The sequence below is a fragment of the Myotis davidii genome, unplaced genomic scaffold, assembly GCF_000327345.1.
Source record: "Myotis davidii unplaced genomic scaffold, ASM32734v1 scaffold18, whole genome shotgun sequence".
In the NCBI taxonomy this organism is placed as follows: Eukaryota; Metazoa; Chordata; class Mammalia; order Chiroptera; family Vespertilionidae; genus Myotis; species Myotis davidii.
The window spans coordinates 9,847,658-9,862,469 of NW_006292696.1; the positions used below are offsets into that span (position 1 = coordinate 9,847,658).

At 36.7% G+C, this 14,812-nt stretch overlaps 1 protein-coding gene and 1 pseudogene across 2 annotated transcripts in view; both read left to right on the forward strand.

Annotated features, from left to right (window-relative positions):
• The first annotated feature begins 690 nt into the window (after positions 1-690).
• Positions 691-14,812, forward strand: part of GABRG2 (gamma-aminobutyric acid type A receptor gamma2 subunit) — a 110,474-nt gene continuing 96,352 nt past the window's right edge. The window contains exon 1 of one of the 2 annotated variants that reach the window (XM_006766326.2): positions 691-1,036. In XM_006766326.2, coding sequence (XP_006766389.1) covers positions 930-1,036 — 107 coding nt within the window. In that variant the 5' untranslated portion in view covers positions 691-929. The remainder of the gene's footprint in view (positions 1,037-14,812) is intronic. The other variant, XM_006766325.2, reaches the window with a different exon arrangement.
• On the forward strand, positions 9,748-10,188 carry LOC102762078 (annotated as a pseudogene).

Sequence of the window (14,812 nt, forward strand, 5' to 3'; positions counted from 1 at the left end):
TATCAATGTTTGCTTCCTTCGGTCAAATTGAAAACCCATCAAATCTCTTTTTAAACAGGATGGTTTTACAGTGAAACAGCCATTCCTCCCCCACACTGGGCTCTCCCTCCCCCACACTGGGCTCTCCCTCCTCCTACTTGGCTCTCCCTCCCCCCACACTGTAATCAGGATTTCTAAGACTGCTCGATTTTAAATAAGGATTCTCGGCAGATCCGAGGAGACAAACCATTGGTGTACAGTTTACGGGCTTGCTAAAGCATCTCCTGGCTTTCCTGGGGATGAAAGCCAGCCTTGAATACTTGTGCGTGCAGTGAAGGGTTAAAAAGCACTAGAGAGACACAAGGCATGTGTTAATTACTGCTGCTGCAGCAGCATGCATTGCTTCCACTTTGACCTCATAGTTAATCTGCGTGGTAGCTGATCACGCAGAGATTCTTGTGGTTTTTATATGTCTTTTACACACACACACACACACACACACACACACACACACACACACGGCCCTGCCCCCTCTAAAAGAAAAATAAAAGCAAAGCAAGTAAATAAACCTACAAGGATGGAACTGGAGGGGTACGTGTGAGTGTAGTGTGAGGGACATGAGAGTGTGTATTAGGGTACCTACTTTCTCACCCCCCCCCTTATTTTTCTCTGAGTGTCTTTCCCTGTACCCTCCCCCTACCTCAATTATATTATTCCCCCAGACTTGGAAGCTGCTCCCCGAGCTGATGCTCTGATGGTATCTGCAAGCGTGTGTGCTGATCTTATTTCTGCCCTCTGAATATTAATTCCTGAAGCTGGTAGAAATATATCGCCCCAGTGACGGGACCTACTAGAGGCAGGTGGGGGGAGCCACCACCAGATCATAAGCATAATAATAATACAAAGGGGAGGGATTCTTCTGAGAGGCAAGAAGCAGGGGGGGGGGAGCGATGAGTTCGCCAAATATATGGAGCACAGGAAGCTCAGTCTACTGCACTCCTGTATTTTCACAGAAAATGACGGTGTGGATCCTGCTCCTGCTAACGCTCTACCCCGGGTAAGATGTGCTGTTTTCAGCTTCGTTTTGTTCCAGAGAGGTGGGGGAAGGGTGAGGATGTGGCACTACGGAGACCACCCAGATTGAAAACACTCTTCTAGGATTTGGGGCTTTGTAAATTAGGGGGATGTGAATGTGTGAGGAGTGGAGGCAGGGAGGAAAGAGGAAGGTCACTTTGGTTTATTTATTAATTTATCGCGTTGCTTTGTTTTGTTTTAGAGTGGGCAAGCTAATGTATTAAAGACTTTGTGTTTGAGGAGTAGCGTATTGATATTACCGCAAAATGATGTCTAGGTGGGCTGTGCTGATACATGCTGGCATTTGAGGCCATGTTGGAGGAGGCGTTTGGGGTGGGGGGTCTAGAGGAGAAAACTGCAAATGAGGTCCTGGCGTACACCTGGGAGATACACGTTCGGGGGAGGGGTTCTGTTCTTATACATCAAAGTATTGCTTGCTCCTGCACTTTGGCATTCTTAAGATCAGTTTTCTATCCAGCCCCACTGACCAGGCAGCAGGCTCCGCGACACGCAAGCACGGTTCAGAACCAGGGACAGCAGTCCCGCTTAGAGCCAAATGGAAAGAGGCTTGTCTAACCCGTAGGACACCCCTAAATTCACACAGGACAGCCATATAGTGCAGACAGAAGGCCAACAGAGTCATGGAGCACTAATGACATCCGAGGACCCTACTCTGATTATTCCTACCTCCTCCTTGAGATGGGGGGGGGGGAGCTTTGGGGCATGGGCTTAGGAACCTAGTTGATGAACGCATGGAGGGATATAAGTCTGGAAAGAGTTGTCCTTGCTGCAGTATTGAAAACTATGCAGAACCAAGGGAATGTGATGCCAACATTGTGAAGTATGCATTAATGCCCTAGAGCCTTGATTCACTGAACAGAAAAGATGGGAGGGGAGTATGGGTTTCCCAAAACCCTGAGCAGGTGTGTCATCTGAAGTGCTTTCACCTACATTCTTTGAACTTCTTTGCACCACAAGTATTAGTGGAATATTCTTCCAACTATAGCTCTCCATTGATCTACCCACCTACACATCCACAACCTCTCCCCCCAACACACCTCAGGATTTCCAGCAAGGACAAAGTGCAGGTTAGATAGCCACTATTTACAGTACTTGAACTCTCCTGTATTGCCATTTTGAAATAAAACTCTATATTTAGGATAATTCTACATCCCTCTAAGAAAAGAAAAAAGTAGCTACAGAATATATCAAGCCATTGCCCTAAGGGTTTTGTGGGAATTGACACTCTTATGTAGTAGTTGTAACAAAGTGAGATAAGAAGGATGGAGGTGAAACTGTTATTTTATTAAAATTACGAGTTAACTTCTCTGATGCTTCATTTTTTAGGGCAGGTAATGGAAGCTGCAGATTTCTGATAAAGAAGAGACTCAGGCAAAACAAGGAGTAAAAGCCTCTCTTGGAGTTTCTAAGTAGAGAGAGGACCTACTTAATTTTTCCAGCATTTTTTTTTCACTTTCCTCCTTCACTATAAAAATAGAGTGCATTTTCATTAAGAATATTATATTAAGCAGATTTTTTAGAAGAGAAGAGGTCCTTTTACTGGAAATGGTCTATGGGCAAATATATTTTAGTGGAATCCTGGAAAAACATTTTCCTATTCAAAATTTGCAGACAGTTTTTTCTGTCTAATGCTGTGGTAGCTCTTAATTTGTTTCAGAAATCAGACAGTTGATGGTGGTTTTTGGATAGAAGATATCATTCTCATATCCCTACCTTTTATGAAACCTGTGGATTAAAATCTACACAAGACAGAGGGAAATAGGTCTTTCCTTCCCATGCACCTTCCATCCATCTTAATAAACAACTTTGCAACTAAATAGATAAGGACATTCTTATGCATTTTATCCCAGTGGTCTTACTTCAATGAAAAAAAAAACGTGCAATTTTATAGTTACTCATAATAGTGGCTATTTCTCAGTTATAATTTCCTAGCCATTCCAAGATAGGCATTCCACAGTTTAACTACAAATAGCTATAGTGAAAGGGAGGATATCTAAGATGTCTTACTTTTTTGCAACAGTACCACCTTTTCTTTTCCAATATACAAAACATAACACTTGGAAATACATTTTTCTTTTTAATTCTTGGCAGAGTATTTTAAATAGCCCTAAATACTGGGAGCCATGTGCGAGCTCTCCATAGGGGGATTTCACATTTCCTCAGCGATGACAGAAACAAGGCAGGTGGGTGCAGAGGATGAGGTCAGAGCTTCAGTTTGCTGCAATCCCATAAAAATGCCAGTGGCATGGCTGCATCGGGATGGATGGAAGTTGAGGCTTTGCTCTGAAGCTGCTCCTAGAGAAGGACCATAAGTAACTGGAAAAAATGTGGGATCCTCAGAGACATCCTTCTGAAGAAGGCTTTGGGGTTAAACAGTGGCAGTAGAGCCACCTAAAAACTTTAAGGGACATTTTAAAAACATTTAATTGACTTTTTCATTTATATAACTCCAAAGGATATGTTTTCCTCCTCATTAATTGATTAAACTCATTAAGTTGTGTTCACCTAAGGAGGAAGAGAAGCTTTGGAGTGAAGCTATAAATAGCTAATATCTCTTCTTATGTGTGAAGTCGTTAATTTATAAAACTCAAAATTACCTAAACTGTCATTATCTTGTATATAGTGCTGTCATTAGCTTCGCCTGAAGAAAGTGCTAAAATGGAGATTCCTGGACCATACCCTGGAAGATTCCGAACCATTATGTCTGGGGTGTAGCCCAGGAGTAGAGTATTCATTTTCAACAAGTACCTTGGACCACCATTGAAGAAAAGTGGTATATGCCTTACTAATCTCCAAAGTCTATTCACCACCATATTCAATGTTTACAAGTACTTGGATTATTGCCACTTTTTTCATCAGCTGAGCACAATGAGTCAATTTCACCTCAGAATTTTTTGTTTGTATGGAAATCATTGAGTATATTACAGAAACCATAAAGGGTAAGAAATAGCTATAAAAATTTTAGTAAACCCACCTCATGTAGTAAAAAAAAGTTGATTGAAAAATAAACAGAGACTTCTCTCATTAAGGGTATGTATGCCTGTGTATGTAATTGAATTTTCAAACTATATACACTTTGTAAGGTCCCAATAGTCCTAACACATTCCACGTACAAATATTCATACATTTAGGTTTTAAGACAAATTTTCTACTTTTATAAACTTTTTTGATGTAACTACATTTCATCTCAGAGTAGAAATATCTGAAGAAGAAGAAAGAAATGGATATAAAAATGGAGAAAATTATTTAGAGTAAACAGGAGTAAATGTTAGAAGTAAAGATGGTTTATTTTTTAGAATAAAATTAGATTTTATAGTATATTTTGAGTGATAAAGAACTAATTCTAAAGGATAGATTGAGCAGAGGTGAATTTATTTAAATTTGTGGTAATCTAATCCTTACTTGAAGTGCTAGCATTTAAAAATACACTGAGTTACATTTTTGTATATGTTTTCTATTGCTTGAACACAAAATACTTCAGGTGACTTTTCTTATGAGCTGCTAAAGCTTTTTATCCCATAACAAGTTTTTCAATTTTTAACTTTTAACATGCATGTAGGGGAATACTGTGACGCTTCACTATAACCCTGTTCATTTACAGCATTAATCTCTACAGACAAACTTGATATTTCCTATCTTTCCTAATGTTCCACTTGGTTTTATTTAGAAGCATATTTAATTGCGTAGTTGTAGACATAATATTGCAATTAATCTACACCGAGGCAAACATCTACCTGAAAAAAAGAAAAAAAACACACAGAGAGGGGGAAAAAAAGTGTCACAAAATACTTCTAAAATCTAGCTGCCCACCACCCTGTAGACAAAACATTTGGAGCATAGGCAGAAGTTTAAAACTTGTCTTTTAATTTAAATAATTACTTAAATAAATATCTGCTTGATTTGCTAGACTCCGTTTAGATAGCTAAGAATCTACTCAAAACATTGAATTACAGAATATTTAATGCTTGAAGCCTCTGTTGTACATATCTTAAAAAGTGCTTCATGCAAGGATTTCTGCTCCAGTTCAAATGAAGTTAGGGCTAACTTTAGAGACGTTATCTTTGCTGTAAATATTAGATTACTAAGGTTGTGGCTATTTCTCAGTTATAATTTCCTAGCCATTCCAAGACAGACTTTCCACAGTTAAACTACAAATAGCTATAGTGAAAGGGAGAATTTGCCATCCCATAATATGCCTCCTTAGCATAAGGAATATTTTAGGCTGATTATTTTTAAGAAATAGCAGACCCAGGAGAAGCTCCGAAAGCCAGTAGAAGTTACCCTTCTTGGAAGAGCCATTTATATTTATAAGGGAAATCTCCATTTGTAAGATATGTAAGGTGACAGATTGGGCATTCCAGGAACGTATTCATTTTTCCTGGATACCTCCCCTCCATACAGGAGGTTATACATGTTACCAAAATTGTGTTTAACGCATCTTTTTATTACAGCCAAGAACCTAGAGAGGTAGAGAGAAAATTATTCCCCAGTGCCTGGAAGAGAAGGATGACTAAATCTGTAGGAAGTCTTATCAATTGAGAAGGTAGGAATTTAAATCTTCAAAATCGCCATGCCTCCAGTTTACTGTGCTTGCTAGGTAACTTCCTATATCTGCCTCCCCCCCACCCCCGATTTTCCTCCCCTGCATGTTTCTCCAAAGTACTTCTGCTAAATTTACAGATGACAGAAAAGTGGTTAAAAGTTATAATTAGCACAGTTCCGAAATTGTTTGACCACCGTGGGTGTCAGCACAATTCATGTGCTTAAATTTCAGTATTTCAATTGGGATGAGCATTCCAGATATGATAACCTATTCAGATAGATGTAAAGAGAAGAATTCATCCCTCTACTACTGGGTTATATCTATGTGATATCTTCAAAATTAGTGTGGGTAATCAAGAAATTTTCCTCTACTCTCCTAGGTTCTTTCAGCTGGTCTAATAATTAAATCTACATGAGACAGATTAAGAAGAGAAAATAACTAAATTTAATGACATATGTACTCATGACAACCCCACATACCTGAGAGGGTCAAAGACCCCACATACACCAGAGCTTCAGAGATAGAGAGGGAAAATGTGGTATATATGATATTCTGAACGAAGGATGAGATAAGGCCCCTTGGGGCTTCAGAGGGTCATTGTCGCACAAGAAGAGTAGATGTTCAGTAACTGAATGTTTGCCCTGTTCTATGCTAGATCACAAAAGCTTATATCTGATAATTTCTTATTATGGGAAAGGCCTCTAATTCAATTTTTTCTAGGTATCTGCGGAAAGGGCAGGAGCAGAAATTTCTGTTGAGTCCAGAGGGTCTCAGTTACCTTTAGCTCAAAGTAATCCACATGCCTCAGAAGCACATATTGGGATGACCTGTTCTGAATACCTACATCAGAAAGTAAATAGTCACAACATAATGTCAATTTCAGACATTCAAAGCTACTCACGCCATGCACATACAAACAGAGAACCAAAATTTTACATATAAACATTAATTTAGAATATATATTTTAATTAACATATATAAATAATATATTTAATATATATGAAATATTTTAAAGAATATATGATTAATATATATTATATATACTTAATTTTTTACTAACATCTGTGAAGTAGTTATTGTCAACTACATTTTACAAATTAGGAAATCAAGATTACAGAGAGATTAAATGACCTGCTTAAAAGCAACAGATAATTGGAAGTATAAAACATTTATTTTATAAAGTAATAAAGTGGCAAAGTAGTATGTTTGTGGATAGAGATAGATGTAGATGCCTAATGATAAAGTCAGATACACATATAAGTGTGTGCGTGTGTGTGTGTGTGTGTGTGTGTGTGTGTGTGTATTCCATCCTAGGCATTCAGTCCCCTGTCCCTAGTGGGTGCCTTCCAGAAACCAGGGAGCAGTTCTCACTCCAGTCAGCAGCATTAACTGTGTCCCCTAAAAAATTATCAGGAAGGTCACTGTGAATCCCTCCCCTGACCTATCAACAGTGCTGATCAAACTGAAGTTTCTCCTTCCTGTGGGCCCTACCACTCACGCACACAGTGCTTCTCACCATTTTATCTAGACTCCTTCCTTCTCCAGCAGGGCCTCAGAAGGCCTGCCACCTCTTTGCTTTATCTCCTGGGCCACAGCCACTCTATCTCAGTGTGTCCTTTTCTAAATATCTTTTTTTTTTTGTATAAGTAAAAGATGATTTGGAGTCACTATTTATATATATATATATATATATTTCCCCCCCCAAGTGATCATGAGAATGGGTTACATTTTAGATTTATCACTAATTATTTTCTATACTTTTTGACCAGTTTTACCCTATCAATACTCTTCTCTCACAAGAATATTTAACTAGTCTAGATTATATATATTTATCAGCATTAATTTTTATAATTATTTGATTATATCTTCAGACAGTAGAATTCAGGACAGATACCTTACTTCCAATGAGCCTATTGAAGAAATTAAAATAATCTATATAGTAGCATGTTTTGAGGTCCTCAGTCTCCATCACGTACACCATTCTTAAATTTATCTTATTTTTATTGAAAGCTTTAAGCAGAAATGATTACGAATAATCCACTATTTGTTTTTTAATATGTTTAAAAACATGTTAAATGGCATTATTTAGATCCCAAACCAATATCATACTTAGAAAATACGTTTTCATAATAGTTAATTCTGTGTATATAATGCATAGCTTAATCTGCAATTCAGTCACTTAGCTTCTGCATGTCATCCCATTTTCAAAGAAGAGATCTTGCCCCTCCATTTAGTAAATTTAAGGATAATTTGTTGCAATTTTCCTACAAAAAATCCTTTGAAAAATGAAAGACAAAATCAAGGCAAGTATACTGAATATTAAAATAGAAATAATATTACTACTTTAAAATCTGGATATTTGTACCTTCAGTATGTAGATATTGATGTTTTTAATCACCTCAATTATACATGCAACTGCTCTGATAACTTTGGCATGTGATCCTTAATATCAAGTTTAATTTCTAGAGGAATAAGAAGATATAATTTCTAAAAACTCGGGCTTTATTTTTTTCTGAGAATTTTTACATGCATGTTCTTATTCTCTCTATAGCCTTATGAGTTAGATAAAGAAGATGATGGCTATCAAAAATGAGATACAAAGAGCCTGAGGGACTTGAACTTTATCTGTAAAGCAGATTTTAGCCTTCCCAGTTTCATTTTAGTCTATATGCCATATCACACAGGTATAGTCACCCTTTTTATTTCTAAAAATAAAAAAATATTTGGATTGTCTTGAGATATAGAAGGCCTCTTCAGTTTGCATTAGTGGAGTGTTATTTGCTATGCATGTTTTTATTATTCTAGAGAATAAATATCCTTTAAGAGGAAATAAAAAGTTCTTTTAAGGTACATATTAGGGCAAAATAAAATTTAACTTCAAATCATATTAATTTGTATACTTTTATGATGTGGGTACAAAATATGGTAATAATTCTATATCATTATGAAACTCATTGTATAACTGTACAGATAAAGTGTTATGTAAATGCTAAATAAGTAGTACTGGTATTACACTCTCCACCCATTCATAAAAAAAAACCTGTATGAATCCCAAATAACATAGTAAGAAAAACAAGGAAGTCTTTTAAAGCAAAGATCTCTGCAATCACTGAAACCCTGCCACAAACTCAAGTTTAGTTGTACAACCAAAATTTGCTTAGTGAAATAAATACATACTGAGTTCTGTAATTTATTTGGATGTATTTAAATAAAATGGCCAAAACAAACTGAATATAACTTGCCAATGTAGTCTTGGTAGAAAAATAAGTGCCTGACTCTTATTTATGCTACATTTTGAAGGTTATCAGTCCTTTCTTATAAATTGCTTTTGAGGTACATTTGAAATACATTGAGGAGAACTACTCTAGATACAAAATGTAGTTAGGTTCAGTGTTTCAGCTGGGTCTGTGCTAGGAACTGGATGTATAATTATGGGGCAGCAGAAGCCATGATTTCTGCCATCATGGAATTTGAATCTCAGGAGATAGCAATGATCAAGGAGGTGTCAAATAATTATTAAATTGTAACTCAGGTAAATACCCCATGAGAAAGTCACATGGTGCGATAACAGCTCTCTAGCGTAGTGAAAGCAAAGGACAGAGAAACGGAGATCCACAATCTTGCTGAAACTGATCTACCATCATCTAATTGGTAGATTTTTAATAGTCCAACATTTTTCTTGGTCATAATAGTTTTTGCTGAATTTGTTAGCTTCAATTACAGAGATTTTCACTTGAAAAATCAATGGTATTATTTTGAAGAAGTAGAAAAGTGATGCAATTTTTTAATGTTCTGAAAACTATTTTTTCTCTAGTGTTTTAAACATCATCTACATGGTAAACAAAGATCATATTAAAAACAATTAAATAAAGCAACATGGTCATGTATGACACTATTTTAACATAGGCTAAATTTACAAATCAATGCCAGCTGATGGAGTTTTGCTCCATTTATTCCCTATCTTATAGGTATTCAAGTTGCATGCATGAAAATGATCTATTCCACCACCCCCACCCCCAATACTTGCAACTGGTTCACCTTCTCTGAGTCATTGTCAAACTAAGTAGTCAAATACAGTCAAACAGTGGGGAAAACAACACAGACATAACCACCTTGCCCTTCTTACGAAGATGGTGCCAAAAGCTAAGAAGGAAGCCCCTTCCTCTCCTAAAGCTGCAGCCAAAGCAAAGGCTTTGAAGACAAAGAAAGCAGTGCTGAAAGGCATCTGCAGCCACACAGAAAAGATCTGCACATCACCCACCTACTGATGGCCAAGGCTCCCAAGGCAGCCCAAATATCCTCAGAAGAGTGCACCCCGGAGAAACAAGCTTGACCACTACGCCATCATCAAATTCCCCCTGAAGCAGACAGAAGACAACAAGACACTCGTGTTCATTGTGGATGTCAAGACCAACAAGCACCAGGTCAAACAGGCTGTGAAGAAGCTCTATGACACTGATGTGGCCACGGTCAGCACCCTGATCAGGCCTGTTGGAGAGAAGAAGGCATATGTTTGACCGGCTCCTGATTACGCTGCTTTGGATGTTGCCAACAAAATTGAGATCATCTAAACTGAGTCCAGCTGCCTAATTCTAAATATAAAATTTTTTAACTGTAAAACAAAACAAAAAAACATAACCACATTAAATATACATACCAGTTGTGAGCTTCAATTAATTTCAGAACTATTAAGGCTTGAAAACTTAGATGTTATAGGATAAAGTAACACAGTGGACATTTTGAAGCTTTTTAAAATTAAGTGCAAAATACACTGCATATGGCTGTTAAATTACATACAGAACAAGATTTTAGTGCCTTGGTAAATTTTCAGTATTGATACATTATAATCTTTGGTAGGAGTATAGATCATAGTAATTATCTATATATATGAAAGCCTAAGCAACTGTTCAACCAGTAGTTATGATGTGCACTGACCACCAGGGGACGGATGCTCAATACACAGGAATGGAAACATGGAACAGACTGATGAATCTCAGAGGGAAGGAGAAGGGGTGGGGGGGAAGAGATTAACCAAAGATTTTGTATTCATACTAGAGGCCTGGTGTTCACCGGTGGGGTCCTTAGGCCTGGCCTGCAGCACCAGGCTGAAACCAGCAGTCTGATATTCCTCGAGGGGTCCCGGGTTGCAAGAGGGCAAAGGTCAGGCCTAGGGACCCCACAGGTGCATGAATCCATGCTACGGGCTTCTAGTATACTAATAAATTGCCATCTACTTTTTAAAAATAGATTTAACTTTTTTTCATAAGATGATACCCCCTTATCATCTTATTCAATTAGAATAAGCAAGGGAGCATTTAGTTCCTTTAGAATAATCTGCATTCTAAAAGCAATGTGTCCTATCCATATGTACACACATGCAAATCTGTCGCCTTTCGATGTTTTATTAAAAGCTCTAGAGACTCTTGCATTTTAGCCATTATTGTGGGGCTAAAGTTGTATCTATTAGATTCTGGGTTTTGTTTTATTATATTTTATTTTATTATGACTTGAAGCAGTACTTTATGGATTTTACTTAAAAATCCATGGCAGATATCTATAGTGAAAATATTTTACCCGTTTTGGGGTTGATTATTTATTTATTTGAAAGTAAAATTTATTGTGGTTTTTTTTTTTCTGTATTCTCTAAGAAATTTTACTTCCCCTAAGTATGCAAAGATATTTTTATATTTTTTGGGAGCTTTGTAGTTACAGGTTTTTCATGTAGCTCTATGGTCCATCTCAAATTATTATTTTTATATAATAGATGTTAGAAGTTGATAGTCATTCCTCCCCATGCATTTATCTAATTGTTCCAGCCCCATTTTTTTTAATGATTTTACTTTTTCCGTTGACATTCCACAGTAACTTTGCCAAAATGTTATTAGCTTCTATGTCTAGGTTTCTTTCTGGAATCCGTATTCCATTTTATTGATCTACTTGTCTATGCTTATGTCAGCACTGTACAACTTTGATCACTGTAGCTTTATAGTAAATGTTAAAATCAGATAATAAACATGCAACATATCATATGTGTTCTTTTTCAAGACCAAACTGTCTATTTTAAATCTTTCATAACCTTATATGTTTTAGAAAATTTTCCAATATACCAAAACAAAACATCTTTGTTGAAATGGTATTGAATAAACAGATCAGTTTAGAAAGTATAAAAATTTTTGACAATTTTAAGTCTTTCAATCTATAAGCATGATTTCTTTTTTATATTTTTTCATTCTTCTCACTAACTTACTGTATATTTCAGTGTCAAAATTTTGCACATTTTTCTCAAGTTTTATTCTTAAGTATCTTGTGTGTTTTATTCTATTTTAATATTCATTTTCCAAATGTTTATCATTACATAGAAAAGCAATTTATTTTGTATGTTAATGTGTATCCTGTGATATTAGTTCTATTAATTAATTCTAATAGTTTTTGTAGAGTTTGTGATTTTTATATATAACTAGAGGCGCGGTGCATGGATTCATCCACAGGTTGGGTCCCTCGGCCTGGCCAGTGATCAAGGCGATCGGGCCAGCTGGGGGGAGGGACCATGGGACGTTGGCTGGCCTCAGGAGGTTGGCTGTGGGAGTGCATTGAACTGCATTGAGCGTCTTCCCTCTGGTGGTCAGTGGGCATCATAGCTACCAACCAGTTGCCTGGGCATCTTGTTGTCCAGTCTTAACGGTCACTTAGGTTTTATATATATAGATAGTGTCATCTGAAAATAAAGACAATTTCACTTCAGAATGACTACTTAAAAAATAAATATGGTCATGTTATATTGTTGTATTAAAGCTTTTCAATAACTCCCATTTCTTCTTAAGATCCAGTTGTCTTAGTTAGAGTTGTAGGCAATATGGCCATATATTTATTGTGCAAAAAGGGAGAACTTTTTTTAGTGAAAGGGGGCATCATTATGAATAATTATGTCAGAACCACAGATGCCAACTGGAACTTTCCCAGGCAAACTGGGCATATGATCACTCAGTATGTTCCTTCAGGATCTGATCCCTGACAATCTCTCCAGCATCAGCTCCTGTCCTCTCTCAGACACAAGTCAACTGCCACCTGTATTTCATTAGATTCCTATAAATATCAGCATTATTTTCCGACCTTCTTTCCAGCTACCCTAAGAGCTTCTAACCCTGCTTCCATTTTGTTTTAAACTTTTTAGTCTTTAATACAGAATTTTCATCTGAGAGATGTTTTAGAATCTGTGAGGTATCTTTATTATAAATCGTTTCTGTTTGTGGTTAAAAGAAGAGATCACAGTAAGTTAAACTAAGCTAATATTTTTGAGAGCATGAAAAATATTCAACAGGAAAAGTGACTCTGAATAGATTAAAAATTTTCTCTAGTCATATCACATCTCACTTGACAAAAAATCCTTTATATAATAAGAAAAACAGGAAATAAAGTCAGCTCAGTGCCATGAAACCAAGCATATCTTAGCACTCAAATACTGCTAGAAACATCCATCACAGAGGCTAAGTTTTTCCAGTACCCTTGTGGGCAGTAGGCCCTTACCAGAATTTCCAAGGTCTGTTCCAGGAGCTCCTTTTTTGTAGACCTGCTGCCATTTGTATTTTTGCAAATCAATTTCCCTGATGAATGCACATCGTAGTAAACTCAGCAGAGAATCACAGGGGAAGGAGAGATTTCCTCATTCAATTTTATTGTCCTTGACTTCAGACCTTAAATAATCTCTCAAACATATTCTTAATAGATGCTTAAGTATCAATTAAATTGATCAGAAAATTGGAGATAGAGAGGTTACACACTCTGATTTAGGTGATCTGAATAGTGACCTGATTAATTCCTATTTATTTTGTGTATCACATTTGGTTTGATCCACATCCACTATGGTCCTGGAACTATACCTGATAAAGAAAAGAGCATTGAACAAGGAAAACATACTCCTTGTTTCTGTGGAATTTATAATCTAGAGTAAAGACATGCTTTTAAAAAACATACACTATATTATATTAATACTAGAGGCCCGATGCACAAAATTCATGCAAGAGTAGGCCTTCCTTCCCCCAGCTGCTGGCACCGGTTTCCCTCAGGTACCCAGTACCCGGGCTTCCCTCCGGCCACCAGCAGGCAGCTGGGACCCGGGATTCCCTCACAGCCCCAGCTTCGTCCTGAAGAATGTCAGGTCTAATTAGCATAATATGCTTTTATTATTATAGATAGTAAAAGATTTTATATATCGTAACCATACTTTTACTTATCAGCAGTGTTCTACCTTTATATTGATTTGTTTCACTTATTATCTCTGATTTAAGTAAGTTGTGTAATCAGATACACATTTTATATTCAACCATTTTTAATCCACAAATTTATGTGAGTCTGTCCTTTTCCCCTACTAAATGGGCTAACGTGGGATATCATTTGACTCTTGTTGAGCTATGTTAAATGTGGAATAAAAATCAATGCAAAGTGGACAAATTTATTTACTTATGCTTCTGGCCTTCTTGCCATACTTATTGAGTTCCTAATACTTGTTTTGCACTGTCTGGAGATAAAACAGTGAGAAAAACAGACATATTTTTAATCCTCTTAGACCTTGAAGTTTGAAGACAGGCAGACAGTAAACAAACTTCTAAATATGATCAATGCTGAAGAAATCACCAAAAAAGTGGGGCGTCATGGAGAAAAATCAATAAAAATGTACTTCAGATAGATGATCATGAAAGACTCTTGAATAATGGATAAGAAGTTGAGATTATAAGGAGATGAAAAAATCAGCCAGGAAAAAATTGAAGGGAAGAGCTTTGTCATCATTGGTAACAGTAGGTTGCAAGGACCCAGAAAGGAGTAAAAGCCTGGTTTGATTGTGGAACTGAAAGATGCCCCAGAAGGCTGGAAGACGATGATTAAGAATGAAGAAATCGGGATATAGGGTTTGGGGGACAAAAAGATGCTTTCTATTGCACAGCCTTGCAGCCATACTGAAGAATTTGAATTATATTCCAGTAAGGGATTTGAATCGTCAGAAATAATTCAGTTTCCTGTTTAAGGAAGAAGTGTGCCTTTATGATCTGGGAAATGGTGAGGGTTGCCATTTTGCCTATCTATATTTAATTGCTTGGTAATTAACTTAATGGTTGACTTTTAGCTTCCTTAGCGTTATATATAGTATTGCATATATATGGTTTTATATATAGTTATATATGATTTTATACAGTTATATAT